The following is a 16,030-nucleotide window of genomic DNA, read 5'->3' as shown; positions in this document are numbered from 1 at the left end:
TCCTTATATTTCTAATCATTGTCTAAATAATACATCAAGCTAACAATTTATATACATCATTTATTTATATTTCTCATAATATAACACTAGATTATTTAATAACATCAAATATTTCTAACGAATATAAAGCTAATGCATAAATAAAAATCACAGGCTAGTATACGTAGTAGGTATATGATGAAATCGCATTAAATATGTCTACAAGGTTATGCAGTTTTCCAATTAAAGTATTCATCATCTAAACAACTATATCCGATCCGAGCCTTTCGAACTCGTTTGCAAAGTATATCATATCTTTGTGATCGAGCGCTGAATTTTGAAAAACAATGCGGAAAAAGTTTACTAGGTTACCTTGCGGCTGATACGTGACCATCATACTACCTTCCTTTATCATTCGTTCCTTTATTTTGGGCGCAACTTTATGTAACCTTTCATAATAATTCGGCTCGTTCTCGCAACTTCGGAGACACTTTGGAATATACCAGAACATAATGTTCGTGCATTCTGGCTTCGGAATAACCAGACGAAAGCCTTCCCTCTGTCTGATATGTTCGAGGAAGTAGTTAGCGTTATCGAATAGTTTCTCGACATGTTTTTCAAAACCTTCGCTTCCTTTCGCTTTCCACATGAACCAAAATTTCAAAACATCAGCTCTACGACCGCATTGAATATGTTTATCACCGGTGTCATAGGATGTATCATAAAATTTGTCTTTTTGGAAGAGATACTGTGCGTTCGAAGAATGTGCTTCTTTAAGAACGTTCTTGTGTTTGAGTAAGAAAGTAGAGCATTGTTGTGGTGCAGCCAACAGTTTATGTGGATTCCACGTCACTGAGTCCGCTCTGGAAAAAGAAATTAAACTTATTTATGATATTAAAATGGTAGATAAAGTGCGTAATGCAATATCCATCGAATAAAATATAATCAGTGATACAAGATTAATTAAAAACGGTTATCTAATATTTATCACACTTACAACTCAATTCCATTTAATAAATTCCTATGTTTCCTCGACATTAATGCACCACCTCCCCACGCTGCATCGACGTGTAGCCAAAGATTATATTTCTTACATATATTAGATATGGGTACAATGGGGTCAAAGGCCCCATATACAGTTGTACCAGATGTAGAAGTAACCAAGAATGGTGTTGCTCCAGCTTCTATAGCTTCGTTAATCTTTCTTTCTAAGTCGTTTACATCCATTCTGCCGTTTTCATCAGCTTTTACAAGAATACAGTTATCACTACCAATACCCATAAAGACGGCCATCTTTTTTGTAGAGTAGTGAGCTAATTCTGATGTGAAGATCACTAACTTCGGAACTGCATATACACCTTTATTCTGTAATGTGTTTTTCAGAAAAAGATTAGATATACAAAGATTAGATATAAAAAAAAACAAAGCAAGACAAGTCTAATTAAATTTGATTTGCAATTATGCAAATTTGTAAAGTAATTGGTCTGTAATTTTAAAATGAATTCTTAATTCGTTTTACTTGAGTTGATATTTTAAAGTTTTCATTAATGACATATTACTGAACCAAGGTTTCTAAGGCACGCGATGATAATAACCAGAAAACGGGGTTAAGGTGATCAAACCAAACCAAACGCTTCCTTCAAAACAATAAAATTTTTCCGAGATTAACAGCTTTACAAAGAAATACGAAGTTTATTACATGCATAAAAACCCAACGGACCATAATGAACCGTTGCGAAGGACAATCATAATTGCATATTGCACATTTTTTTGTTATGAATGTATCTCGATAGTTGTAACTTCCAAGTTTTATTATTTATTTACGAGTATATATCTCCGTAAGGATTACGAACTTGAAACTACTTTCGTTTTCTCGTAATTTCTTTTGAACTGTTTGTCAGAGACGATTAAATAAGTTTAACTCTTTTAAAATGTCGCCTTTTTTTCCGGGACTCCTAAAGATGCTTGCATTTTTAAATTGAAGACAGTGTTGTGAATTTCTTAATCTTTGAATACATAATAATTAGTAAAAACCAGGAAACTTCAACATTCTCATGTCATAGGTTTGCAAGGTTAATCAATTAGTAATCTAATGTCGTTTTGAAATACAATTTTTTCACAGGTAGATTCAAAAAAACACGGTAGTCAAAAATGTTACCAACCTTAATCTCTGGATAAAAGTAGGACCGAGCACAACTAATGGCGTATCCGTTAGCAATAGATCCTCCAGGGCAGAATATCCCATCGCCCTCACCGTCCGCCCAACCAACGATCGAACGCATTTCGCGAAGAACCTCCTCTTCCATCAAAGTAAAGACAGGAGCTACTTCGAAGGTGTAGACACTGGGATTCAAAGCGTCTGTGAGCCATTGACCAATGAGACCATAAGGATCAACAGAAGAGAACAGCTGGTTGACAAAGTAAGGGTGCGCGGTGTTCACTGAATAGCGTGCAACCTAGAAAGACATAATTCATATTTAATAACAAACAAAACGCTCCGTTTTTTCTTGCAATGACGTTCGTGCAAAGTTGTTTAAACTTTTAATTACTGTAACTAGTTTTCTAAATTAATCTGTAACTGACATGCAGTTTTCCACAGATTTTATATATTCTGTTCCTTCGAACAATTCAGATATGTAAACAAATATTATTTTTTATAATACAAAGGTCACCATCATGAAACAAGAACCGGACAAAAATAAAATTGGGCAAGTGGTATATAAAGCTAATAAAGACTAACGAATATTTTAAATGCAGCAAAAAATATAAATATATGTATGCATTTTCAAACTATTCTAGCTATATTTGTAATATTATTTGTATTATGTACAACGGTAGATATTATTAAGTACTATAAATATATACGAGTATCAATTTAGCAACCAATAAATCAATTAAAACTAAAATAGCAAATATTTATAAAAAGGTTCTAATGCTATAAAGTAAAACAATCTATTTGCTTTATTTTGCTATTAAAGTACAATTATTTTTGACGATGAATACATTCCGTCCTAATTTCATTCATTATTGTGGCTTAACATTTATTAAACACTAGCGGACGCCCGCGACTTCGTCCGTGTGGAATTCAGTTTCTCACAAATCCCGAGGGAACCACGGATTTTCCAGGATGAAAAGTAGCCCAAGTGTTAATCCAGAGTAAAATCTATTTCCATTCCAATTTTCAGCCAAATCGGTTCGCAAAGGAGAAACAAATATACACATTTACACACAAACTTTCGCATTTATATATTGGTGTGATGTGATGTGATGTAAAGTGTGATATAATTATTACGATTCTGATTCACTTGACTACTAGAACAAAATAATATTATTGATTGATATCCCGAAGAGAATCATTATTTTGTAATAGGTTTTTTCTTTAAAATTGTCTATTAAATTGTCATCATTTGGGTATGTTATTACTTCATAAGCTGGATCCACATATTACTAATCCGTATCTTATTATCCTAGATCCAGATAACTATTTGCTACTTACGATTATAATTGAAATAAATTATCACTACCGCAGTGAATTTATTTGTGTCGGAAATCATTAATACAACTTTAACAACAAAAAATAACATTTTTGGCTTTTCTAAATTTAAAAAAATACTTTACAATACTCCCTTATATAACTAAAGTTTGCAAATTAAATTTAACGTATTTATAAGGTCAACGATAATTACAGATGTAATAGGAACATAATAAAATTGAATAATTACATTCTAATGAAGCAGTTTATAATTATGTTCAAGTTCAAACCCTAAATTAATTAATTCCTGTATCAAATTTTAACTTCCTTTTTCAAAAAGATTATATAACCAGTTAATATCAACAGTTTTATCTCTGATTCTGGTAGTTATTTAAAATAAGATTTTCTATACGTTTTAATGATTCATTAAAAAGAGTTTATTTGTTTTACTTAAAATAGCAACTGTTGAATTTATTACCGACTCTTCTCAGCTGAATGCTTTACCAAAAGTCTTAGTTTACAAGTACTTTTGAAATGTCAACATTTTAAAAGTGCTTGTAAACTAAGATTACTTGAAATAAATGAATTTTGATTTTTAATTATTTGTACTCACGTCTGCCATAAACGCCAGAAGCTCTTCATGGGATGCTGGTCCATCTCGAACTTTCAAATCTATTGCTTGCTTGATATCTTCAGGCGCCGACCACTCCACAACTTTCGAGGTCCTCGAAGCTCTACCAAACACCACTCTTTCTACAAGCAGATCAACCGCCCGCCTAATGAAATCTTCATGTTTCGATCTCTCCGTGAGACTTTGAAACAAGCCGTCCTCTTTCTTCTCCTCCACCGCTACAATATTAGAATCGGCAGGCATGTTTTATTCAAAACAACTATAAAAATTAATGTTTGTTTGTTTGTTTATTGAAGGCGATGGCGGGCGGTCGCTGCCATTAGATGTGCGATTTTGGTCTGCGACTGAACGCGTAGCCTTCTTAAATACTATGCGTCAGTAACAATTCACTTTGTAAGGTTATTATGCTTTAGTTAGTGCAGCCGACGAATCAAATGTATATAAAATGTTTATTATAAAACTATACCTGGCCTGTATTTGATAGTGCATTTTGTTGTTTGGACTATTCGGGGTCAGAAATTTAATTAATCCATCATTACCATTACTATAAATGCCATTACAAATTGAACATAATTTATGGGATTTTCAGTATTTAGTTCAACTTTAAATCTGTCCTTTATCATCTAAAACTGTAGTTCCTATACATCAGTGCTTAAATTTTAAATTCTTGAAAATTTTTGTTATTAGTTTTTGCTTATTTATTTTAATTTATTATCTAAATTGCTCTTATGTACACAAAATAACCTATTTGCATATAGAATCTTGTCTCGACATATGAAGTATTAATTATAACGGTATCTAAATAAGTAATTATTAATATATTTCATGATCCACACTATAATTTATATGTCATTAAAGAAAATTACAATTAGTATATTTAATTTTGTAATTTAATTTGCTTTATAAAAATAATCAAGAAATCTATACTTATAATAAATCTGTAGAGAGGTCAATTCTGTACATGAAACATATTTCCAAAATAACTATCAGGGGGTCATTAGTGGTCGATACTGATGCCAAAAATGCAATCAGTAAAATTTTTGTCTGTCTGTCTGTCTGTATGTATGTTCTTTATGGAAACAAAAACTACTCGACGGATTTTAACGAAACTTAGTACAATTATTCTTCATACTCCTGGGCAGGTTATAGTATACTTTTCATCACGCTACGATGAATAGGAGCAGAGCAGTGAAGGGAAATGTTGGGAAAACGGGAGATGTTACTCAATTTTTTAAGCTTTCGCCGCGTGGTATGTTCTTTATTAAAAAAAACTACTCGACGGATTTTAACGAAACTTGGTACAATTATTTTTCATACTCCTGGGCAGGTTATAGTATACTTTTCATCAAGCTACGATCAATAGGAGCAGAGCAGTGAAGGGAAACGTTGGGAAAACGGAAGAAGGTACTTCATTTTTTAAGCTTCCGTCGCGTGTGCAGCCTTAATGGGTAATGTAGGGGAAGGGTAGGGTAGGGTAGGGAAGGAGTAGGGTAGGGCAGGGTAGGGGTAGGGTAGGGGTAGTTAAAAGTTTACATCTACCTTCACGCGGACGAAGTCGCGGGCGTCCGCTAGTTAAGAATAAATATTTTAGTGGAATATCTACTGAAATCAATATTTAGAGTTGGTGTTACGAATAAGAGTAATAATAAAACAACCATTTGTTGTACTGCTGTTGTAGGCATTCTTAACTCAGACGGTAGATCGAATGCCTGTGCGGAAAACACATACGAAAAGTACTCAGTACAGTGAGGATAGTACTATTTAACAACCAGTCGAGTTCACTAACTTTGTTTTTATTAACAATCTATTAAAAGGAACATCAAATCAACTGACAAATGTCATCTACCTACTATACGATATTCACGAAAGGTTGACAGTAGACACCGGATGACATTTATTAAGTACATAGAATCTCAATTACGTATAAGTCTACTAACAGGAGTACATCAAACTTCAAAGTTAATGAATTCCCCTCCATATCTGCACCTTGTTTCTTCTTGTAAGTGAATAGTTAAGTCGAAAATTTTATAAGCTTCCTCAAGACTGCCTTACATGACTATTGTAATAAAAGTAGCTTAGAAGAATTACTAATTGTCTATGTAGTATTTCAAGAAAAATCTAGAAACAATATAGAAAAAATAAATCTCTATACGGAAAAAATGCGGGTAGCGATTAATTTTGGTATTCTAATATACCAGTTTCTAAAGCAGGAAATTTTCTAACAGTTGACATTTAACCAAGAAACGAAATATTTTTTTGCCTTGGCAAGTGTAACGGTTAATTAGTTGCACTATGGGCCTAAATTGACCTTTGATACATGGCTAGCCAACTGAGAACGGCCATCTATAAAATATGATATAACATCAACAAAAATATAACATTATTTTTTGTTATTTTTTGTTATGTTACAGCATTATAAGTGATGGTTATCCCATTTCATAAACCTATGTTTGTGGACGCCACATTAGAAAAGTTCTTTTTGAAAGTCATTAAATGACTGCATTAAATGTCTGCTGTTTCCCACACTATAATACTTTAGTCAAATATTTTTATATCTTTAAAAGACCTCTTCTTGAAATCAATTTCAACAGAAAGAAGCGACGTTTTTAGAAGCTTCAATAAAAGACATCGTACATAAGTATGTCCACAATCAATATCAAGGTAAACTATAGCTATTTAAAGGAAGCCTATATAGTAATTGTAAATTAAGTCTGTTTATATTAAAGTAGGCCTTAAAAGTTAACGTAACAAAAAATACAATTAAGGAAACTACTTTTTCTAAATTGAGTCATTTACTAGTAAGCGCGCAGCATAACTTCGCCAAATCGATTAGACGCACCTATCAGTAAATATCGATCACTTAAACTGGCAATATTATATTATTGGTATACTGGCAATATTATATTATTGGTATACTCCCACCTAATAAATAAGATTGAGCGACAATTCGAAAATGTCCAAAAATCTAAAGATCGTAGATCTGCGTAAACCGAACCGAAATACGGTTTACGATTCTCTAGTTTACGAAGAAAATAATATTATAGTCGTGCGAAGCATGAAAATTATCAACTTTTGGTTATTTATTTTATGGGAAAGTCCTGCGTCTCGGTTAACGGATTGTAAAAGGAGATGGTCCAAAATTGTATAGAACCCAGGATCAGTCATTGTACTTTGGCGAAAAAAAAAAAATTAACTATTTGCGATTAAGCTAATTATCTCCCAAGAAATGCAACATTAATATGAGTAACGGCGGTAATGGCGGATTGATGACGTCAGCATTTTTCAAAATTGAGTAACAGTGTGGTTGATAACTTTTTGATCCTTACATTATTCTCATAGGCGGGTGGGCCTTGCCCACCCTAGAATTCTGGGCTACTGACTGTTGGTCAGCATTTTTCAAAATTGAGTAACAGTGTGGTTGATAACTTTTGATCCTTACATTATTCTCATAGGCGAATGGGCCTTGCCCACCCTAGAATTCTGGGCTACCGATTTAAAATTTTATGATGGACGCCAAAATACAAAGAAAAATCAATATAATCAGTAGACCCCTTTCAGAGGCCGGATTGCAACGTTGCCGGATTCTTCTTAGCAGAACCTGCCTTCAAAACCGGTGTGGTGGTAGAATCTTTACAAATAGTCAACTGACTTATCAACAATGCTTGTATTAACTAATTCTGCTTGAAATAAATGAACTTTGAGCGTCGCGTCGACTCTCCTCAGCGGCATGTCAGGGGCCAGGCCCACCCTAGGAAATAATCCTAGATACGCCAATGATCATTATATGCTAGGCATCTTAGGGATCGTAGTTTAAGCGCATGATTGAGGTTTGATTCTTCATCATATTGCTTGAAGTCGTTGAGTCTATCTCTACATTGCTTGAATTTTCCTTTTCCCCTTACTATTTTTCTACGCTTGCGTAGAAGACGTCTATCCACTCTCCACTTGAAGATACCGATATATGTATCTTCAAGTGGAGAGTGGATAGACGTCTTCTACGCAAGCGTAGGTATTGCATCATAATATCTAACAGGTTTTACATAATTGCAGTCAAAATGGATAAGCGTCAACATACCAAGTTGTCAATCTATGCAAGCGGGACTTCCAAGTTTCCTTTATGGTTATACCTAAGAATATAATCTAGACACTCGAATGAATTAACAGATTTTCCTGTAACATTTCCGGTTAACCGTAGTCATGATAATTAATTACTTTACTGTAGTAACTATTAAAATACCAATAGTTGCGCCCAGGCTGGCTTTTATAGATGCAAAAAATTAAACTTTTGTTTTGAGTTAATAACTTTTGATTTTATAATAATACGAGTGAAAAAGAGATCCGTGGTAGCACAGTGGAAATGACGTCTGCCACCGTTTCCAGAGGGTGCAGGTTTGAATCCGGTCATGCACCTCCAACTTTTTAGTTATGTGCATTTTAAGAAATTCACTATCACGTGCCTCAAACGATGAAGGAAAAACATTGTGAGGAAACCTACAGGAAAGGTACTACGTACGTGTATAAAGACTGCCAATTGGGCCAGCGTGGTGGACTATTGGCCTAACCCCTCACATTCCGAGAGACTCGTGCTCAGCAGTGAGCCGAATGTGGGTTGATAATGATGATAATGACGAGTAGAAAGACCACGAAAGATGGAATTTTTGAAATGAAAAAACAAACAAACGATCAAATCATTCTTCTTTATAATATTAGTATAGATTAAAAATTCCAAGGCGACTCAGATTCAATCTTGGTCGTTTTCTGTCTAGTAAATGACACATACTTGCGTCAGTATGAATCAATCAATGGAAGGGTTTTAGGGTAATTGCGGAAAGAACCTAATTATTTGATTCATGCAAACCAATTCAGGGATTTATAAAAACATATTAAATAATTAATTCATGTAGATGTAATCTTTTATAAATAATTACCTAATCAGCCGATAGACGTCCACTGCTGGACATAGGCCTATTGCATGGACCTCCAAGCACAACGATTTCGAGCCGTCAGCATCCAGCGGCTCCTTGTAACCCGCTGGTCCACCTAAATGGGGGGTCAATCAACAACGCAACGCTTTCCGGTGCGGGGTCGTCATTCCAGCACCTTGGGACCCCAACGTCCATCGGCTCTTCGAACAATGTGGCCTGCCCATTGCCACTTCAGCTTCGCGACTCGCTGAGCTGTGTCAGTGACTTTTGGTTCATCTGCGGATCTCCTCATTCCCGATTCGATCACGCAGAGAAACTACCAAAAAACCAAGCATAGCTCGCTCCATCGCCCACTGAGTGACTTTGAGCCTTCTAATAAGGCCCATAGTCAACGACCAAGTTAACATAAAATAATGATGACTATGCCTATTCGACTTATGAAAAGAGTGCGCGGGTGTGAAATCGTGCGTGCGGGCTTTTCATTCATCGCTACACGCCCCCCGCACCGCGCACAACATCGGGAGTGTTACGAACGAAGTTGCCATGCTTATAAGTAGCATTAAGGAAACAGCGGGTTAGGTAAACGTGGGTAATGGTTCTACTAAAAGGTCTGTAAAAATTACCTATTGATATTATTTTTTCTAACCAAGATAATAGTAATAAAGCAGGTAAAAGGTATGAAAAAATTTGCCCATTGATTTTTTAAAACAGTTATTCTTAAAACAGTTAAATATTTAAAAACATATGACGCCATTTTTCTTGAATAATGTTGAAAATTATTGATGCGACGCGACGGTTCGTATCGCACTGAGTCGAGAATGTACCTACTTTTAAATTTCGTATTTGGAGCGGCTGCGACACCGTCGTCGTATTCCGTACGCTCCATCTGTATATTATTGATTAATCTGTGGGCATTGCTATAATACGCGGTAGAGTAGATACCTATTAGAAGTTTGATTTTAATTCGCTTTTTGTGAATCTTTGAAATTCAAGGCCCACTGCACTGCCAATAAAATGGAACCAACTTTGTAGTATAGGTATTATGTATGTAATAACTTACAACAATACTTAATAGGTACTTACTATAAAAAGTTATCATTAATATTAATAGATAAGCTAGTGATTAATATCAAAAAGTCCGGGTCATATTGAGAATATCCTCCGTTGTTTCGTCGGTTAAAAACAAACAAGTTAACCGTGAAATGACCTTGGCAATGAATTTATTAAATTAATAAGAGAGTCGCACGTACATAATGACATAAGTGTCGTGAATTGCTGTGACTGCTTGATTGAGGAATCGGCCAATTCAATGTCAATTGAAAAAGTATGCGGTCACTTTTTGATTGTATTGGACGCAAAACCATTCAGGTAGGTGCAACAATATAGGGATAGATACAATGCAAACAGCCGTGAAAGCCCAGTGGATATGACCTGTCTCCGATTGCGGAGGGTGTAGGTTCGAATTCGGTCAGGGACTTGTACCTCCAAGTTTTCAGTTATGTGCTTTTTAGAAAAAATATATCTCGTGTCTCAAACGATGAAGGAAAAACATTGTGAGGAAACCTGCACACCTGAGAATTTTCTTAATGCTCTGCGTGTGTGAAGTCTGCCAATCCACATTGGGCTAGCGTGGTGGACTATTTGGCCTAACCCCTCTCATTCTGAGAGGAGACTCAAGCTCAGCAATGAGCCTAATAAAGGTTGATAATGACGATAATAATGACAACGCGAATATCGGTAAATAACAACCTATAGTAGAACCCGCTTAAGACGATCACGCTTAAAACGATTTCCCGCTTAATACGTCTTTTTACACCAGTTCCTACAACTTGAGACATGTTTCCATACATTTCCTAACGCTTAATACGATTCGTCGTCCCGTTTATTACGCCTACATGTCACACGCGTATAATGCCAAATGCGACAAATAAATTACAACAGAATATAGATCAGGTCATCACAAAGTTCCTTAAACAAGGTTGCAGAACAAGACTAATATCTACATGATATCTTAAAGAACTGAAAGACCCTGACAGCAAACGACCCTTGACATTATGCGATTCTAAACTGAAAATTTTGAAGACGCACTGCAAAAGTAAAATTTAATTGAAAATTTCGTAATTGCTAATGAAACAAAATCTTTTTGTCATACCAGAATAGGTGATTACTTTAAGTAGTATAATTAGGTAGTCTTACTAAATACACTAATTTTTATAACCCTTTTCCCGTGTAAGACGCGTTTTTAGTTGGGTCCCTGCGAAATCGTATTAAACGGGTTCTACTGTATTTCAATAAAAAAATATTAAAAAAACGCTAACTTGCACGTTAAGGTCAATGTTAAGCTTAATAATGAGGAATTAGATCTGGTTGATACCACTGTTTATTTTGGAATTGCTTTAGATGCTAAGCTTCAGTGGGGTCTACTTGTAAATAATCTATCGAACAGACTCGGTTCAGCTCTTAGGTTCAGCTGCCCTATGCCGCTAAAGAAATTCGTCATATGACTGACATAGATACTGCTAGACTAGTATACTTTAACTACTTTTACAGCATTTAGAAGAGAGATGTTCGTGCGATATATAAAATGGGGCCTAGAGAGTCGTTAAGAGAAAATTTTAAAGAAATTAAAGTAATGACGGTGCATAGTCAATATAAATATATGAAAATTTAGTATATGTACATAGATACATAAAACAGTTCAAACAGATACAGATGTATCTTTCAAAATCATTCAAAATGCTATACATAATGTCAATATTATTTATAGCATTTTAAAAACAACGTAGGTGAGAATGAGACAAACATATTTTTACTCTTAAACTACATATTTTCATCGCACTTGTTTATCTAAAAATTATATAGACAACTAGGGCTGTTCCTCCTTACTCTTTTTTCATTGGTGTTGTATGTATCTATTAATCTGTGGTTGTAATGTTGTATGTCTGTGACTCTGTTGTGATGTGGTCTGTAGTGGGTCATTCTACTCTATGGGTGGGTCTGTGTATACGTAGTATCTATTAATCTGTGGTAGTATCTGTTAATCTGTGGTCAGTGTCTTCGTTTGACGTTTGTGGCACAAACGTCAATTTTGTGGTCTGTGTGACAAAATAACCTCAAAAAACTCATTGTTGTGTTGTCGTGAAAATTAAAAATATTGTGCCTAGCCTAGCCTAGTTACTTAAAAAAAGATATTTTGTATATTTTGTTGTACATAATGTCTGATGGACAATTTAGTGATTTAGAAGAAGAGGATCTTCTCTGTAAGAAGATCAAAACTGTCCGGGTATGAGTTAGATTAGATTTATTATATTTTCCAATATTTAAGAATAATGCTTACCCTTATAAATTGAGATAAATTTAGATAATTTCATGTTTATTAACAGGCTACTTTGTTTTCAGTTGACATTTGTAAACTTGATTGGAGTTTAGGCCCTTTTTATATTATATTTTAATTAGCTTTTTATATAAAAATATAACTAATCAACACACTCAAAATTTAATATTTTTAGTTTGCAGAGGTCCCAACGTACAAAGAACTCAGTAGTGAAGAAGATGAGCTGGATTCTGATGACTATTTCTATGATTCAGATGAGCAAACAAACACAAAAAAAGAGAATATCAACGCCCAAAATCCTACAACAAAAGTCACTTCATTTCAACCTACAGAGAAACTCTTCAAACGTTACATAAATAAAATTAATGTGGATAAATATGAACCAGCCATAAATGACAGAGCACAGAAATTCATGGATATAAATGATCGTAAATCTGATAATGAACGGATAAGAATAAAAGACAAACATGACAGAGCTACAGCTGAGCAAGTTATGGATCCCCGTACCAAAATGATCCTATTCAAACTGTTGAACAGGGGAATTATAAATGAAATTAATGGATGCATTTCCACAGGAAAGGAAGCTAACGTCTATCATGCTACATCAAAAGATGGAAGAGATTTTGCTGTCAAGATTTTTAAAACTTCAATCTTAGTTTTTAAAGACAGAGATAAGTATGTTTCCGGTGAATATAGATTCAGAAATGGCTACTGCCGGTCAAACCCTCGTAAAATGGTTAAGACATGGGCTGAAAAGGAGATGAGAAATCTTGTACGACTTTATAATGCTCAGCTGAATGTTCCTGAACCTATAATATTACGTAGTCATGTCCTTGTAATGAGTTTTATGGGAGAAAATGGCTGGCCATCTCCCAAGTTAAAAGATGTTGATATATCACAGTCTTCAGCTAGGTCGTTGTACAGAGACTGTATCATTATGATGTGGAAAATGTTCAATATTTGTAAACTAGTTCATGCAGATTTGTCTGAGTTCAATCTTCTATACCATGAAGGAAATGTCGTAGTGATAGATGTATCACAGTCCGTTGAGCACGACCATCCACATGCCTTCGAGTTTTTGAGGAAAGATTGCACAAACATCAGTGACTTCTTCAGAAAGAAAGGTGTAGCCACATTGACTGTTAAGGAGTTGTTTGATTTTATAACTGACACATCAATAAATGAAAGTAATCTTGAAGAGTGTTTAGAGAAACTCTCAGAGAAGGCAGCGTCGAGAAATTTTGAAGAATTAACAGCTCAAGAACAAATTGAGGAAGAGGCGTTCAAAAATATTTATATTCCAAAACGACTTACTGAGGTAAAATAGTTTATTATATATTATAATATTACATCCCAGGAACATAGTATCCTGGGAGAGAACTACCATCATATTGGTGTAAATAGTTAATTACAGGCACTTGAGTCTTATCATCTATGTCTTAAGTTGATAGGGTTGATACTTGTGTAAATTAAAAGTTTGCCGCAATTCACGAAAATAGTATGTATTATGAACATCCTACAGGCCATCTGAAAAATATTTTAACATATATAACATAACCTAGCGGCTTCACCTGTGTAGTTTCCATTCCTGTAATGTAGGCAATAGGAGCACTCATGAGATGCCTAAATGACTGAACTAAATTTGTACCTTTAGTTTAAGACGTTATTGTTTAAAATATACTGCGAAAACCATTTAAATATGATTGTGATATTTCTATAATACCAATTCCAGGTCATCAATTATGAACGTGATATCAACAAAGCAAAGAAAGGAGAGACAGGTGATTTGGCGTACAAGAAAATAGCTGGCTTCAATGATGACTTGACAGGAACTGTAGACAAACCTGACATTCTACAGGAGGATGAAATATCTGACAGTGCATCTGAGAGCAGTTCCAATGATGAAGCGGATGAAAACAGTATGTATATTCATATTTCTATCTAATATATAAAATTCTCGTATCGCAGTGTTTGTTACCAAACTCCTCTGAAATTCTGAAACCGGTTGACCAATTTATTAACCGACTTCCAAAAAGGAGGAGGTTCTACGTTCGGCTCTGTATGTTTGTTTTTTGGCATGTCCAACGATATGTTTGTCATTTATGGACCGATTTTGAAAATTGCGTTTTTTGTTTAGAAGGGTGGTCCCATTTTTTTCATGTTTCGGATCTAATAATGGCATCTTGGAGAAATCGAGGGGAACTTTTGAAAATCGTAGAGACTGCTAGTATGTTTGTTAGTGTTTCCATAAGGTATTTTAAAACACTACAATTTTGTATATAAAATTTTGTGTGCATATTGGGTAGGTCTGAGAATCAGCCAATTACTATTTTTCATACTCCTAAATGAAATGGATGACCCATTCCTAAATATTTTTTGAGAGATAGCTTAGAACCAGGAGATGGACTTACTTAGAGTAGGGTTAGGGTAGGATAGGGGTAGGGTTTTACACAGACAAAGTCGCGTCAGCTAGTAGTTAAATAGGCAAACAATAGTGCTTGTCAAACAAACATTGTCCCAGGAATTGAGATTCTATGTAACAAACATTTTCTGGTGAATTGAGATTCTATGTAATAAACATTTTCCAGTGATTCTATGTAACAACCATCGCCCGGTGTCTATTGACAACCCTTGTTGGATATTATACATTAGGTAGATGACATTTCTCAGTTGGTTTGATGTTTATTTTAATATGTTTTTATGAAAAAACCAAATTAATGAATAGCCCTGCAGAAGCAAAATAACATAGAAACTCTTATGAGTATTTTGAACACTGAATTTGTCAAAAATCAATATATTTTACAACTACACCAAGTTCATTCTGAGTTTTAATCATATACTTTTGAAAATGGTAGAAAGTAACACTTTTTTTATTTTACCTCTTTAGTTTTATTGAGGTGTGAGTATAATCAGATGTGCTTATTAATAATCATTGTAAGCCTCATGTTTAGAGCTATACTCGTAATCTCACTGCTGAACTCGAGTCTCCTCTCAGAATGAGAGGGGTTAGGCCAATAGTCCACCACATCAGTCTAATGTGGATTGGCAGACTTCACAGAGAATTAAGAAAATTCTCTGGTATGCAGGTTTCCTCACAATGTTTTCCACTAAATAGGGAGATAAAACAATTAGAGGAACATAAACAACCATTTGTAAATAATTGAAAACATAAAAATACTTTTATTATCAATCATTAAAGTTTTTGTTTGTCTGTCTAGTTAATCTAAAATACGTCAATAGGAAGTAATTTTTTAAGCATTTGTAGTAAATTATACTTTACCAAAAGTAATTAGCAAATAATTATTTCAGAAGGCAAGTTCAAGAACAGTGCAAGGCCTCGCGACGAATCTCTGGAGAGTAAAAAAGCGAGAAAAAAAGCAGTCAAAGAGGAAAAGGCTGAGAGGAGAAAAACTAAAACAAAGAAACACATAAAAAAGAGACGCGATAAAGGTTGCGGTAAGAAATAGTGAGAATTATAACTCGTTATTTATGCAAATAATACAAAGTTTATACAAATTTAGCTTTTTGTGTTTTACTTATATTTTACGAACACTAGAAGGGTGGAGATGGTCCCAAATTGTATGAAGTCTGTACTTGGTACTCTGGTATAACTTGGTAAAAAATAGACCTTAAATGACCAATGGACATTTAAGTCCATTTTATCTTGTATCATACTCTGTACATATTTG

The 16,030-nt window shown here is 34.5% G+C and overlaps 2 protein-coding genes across 2 annotated transcripts; one reads left to right on the top strand and one right to left on the bottom strand.

The window, feature by feature from the left end:
- Nucleotides 1-40: 40 nt before the first annotated feature.
- Nucleotides 41-4,429, bottom strand: LOC112044731 (cysteine sulfinic acid decarboxylase). Its single transcript, XM_024080681.2, has 4 exons — nt 4,065-4,429; nt 2,142-2,435; nt 977-1,344; nt 41-842 (listed from the first exon to the last, which is right to left on the bottom strand). The coding sequence occupies exons 1-4, from the start codon at nt 4,323-4,325 to the stop codon at nt 239-241; spliced, it is 1,527 nt and encodes a 508-aa protein (XP_023936449.2). The 5' UTR covers nt 4,326-4,429; the 3' UTR covers nt 41-238.
- Nucleotides 4,430-12,078: 7,649 nt separating this feature from the next.
- On the top strand, nt 12,079-15,861 carry LOC112044701 (serine/threonine-protein kinase RIO1). The gene is made up of 4 exons (XM_024080623.2): nt 12,079-12,290; nt 12,517-13,659; nt 14,074-14,260; nt 15,651-15,861. The coding sequence occupies exons 1-4, from the start codon at nt 12,222-12,224 to the stop codon at nt 15,806-15,808; spliced, it is 1,557 nt and encodes a 518-aa protein (XP_023936391.2). The 5' UTR covers nt 12,079-12,221; the 3' UTR covers nt 15,809-15,861.
- The last annotated feature ends 169 nt before the right edge of the window (nt 15,862-16,030 follow it).

The sequence above is a fragment of the Bicyclus anynana genome, chromosome 15, assembly GCF_947172395.1.
Source record: "Bicyclus anynana chromosome 15, ilBicAnyn1.1, whole genome shotgun sequence".
In the NCBI taxonomy this organism is placed as follows: domain Eukaryota; kingdom Metazoa; phylum Arthropoda; class Insecta; order Lepidoptera; family Nymphalidae; genus Bicyclus; species Bicyclus anynana.
Note: the sequence above shows the minus strand (reverse complement) of the source record. Positions and strands in the feature narration are given on the sequence as shown.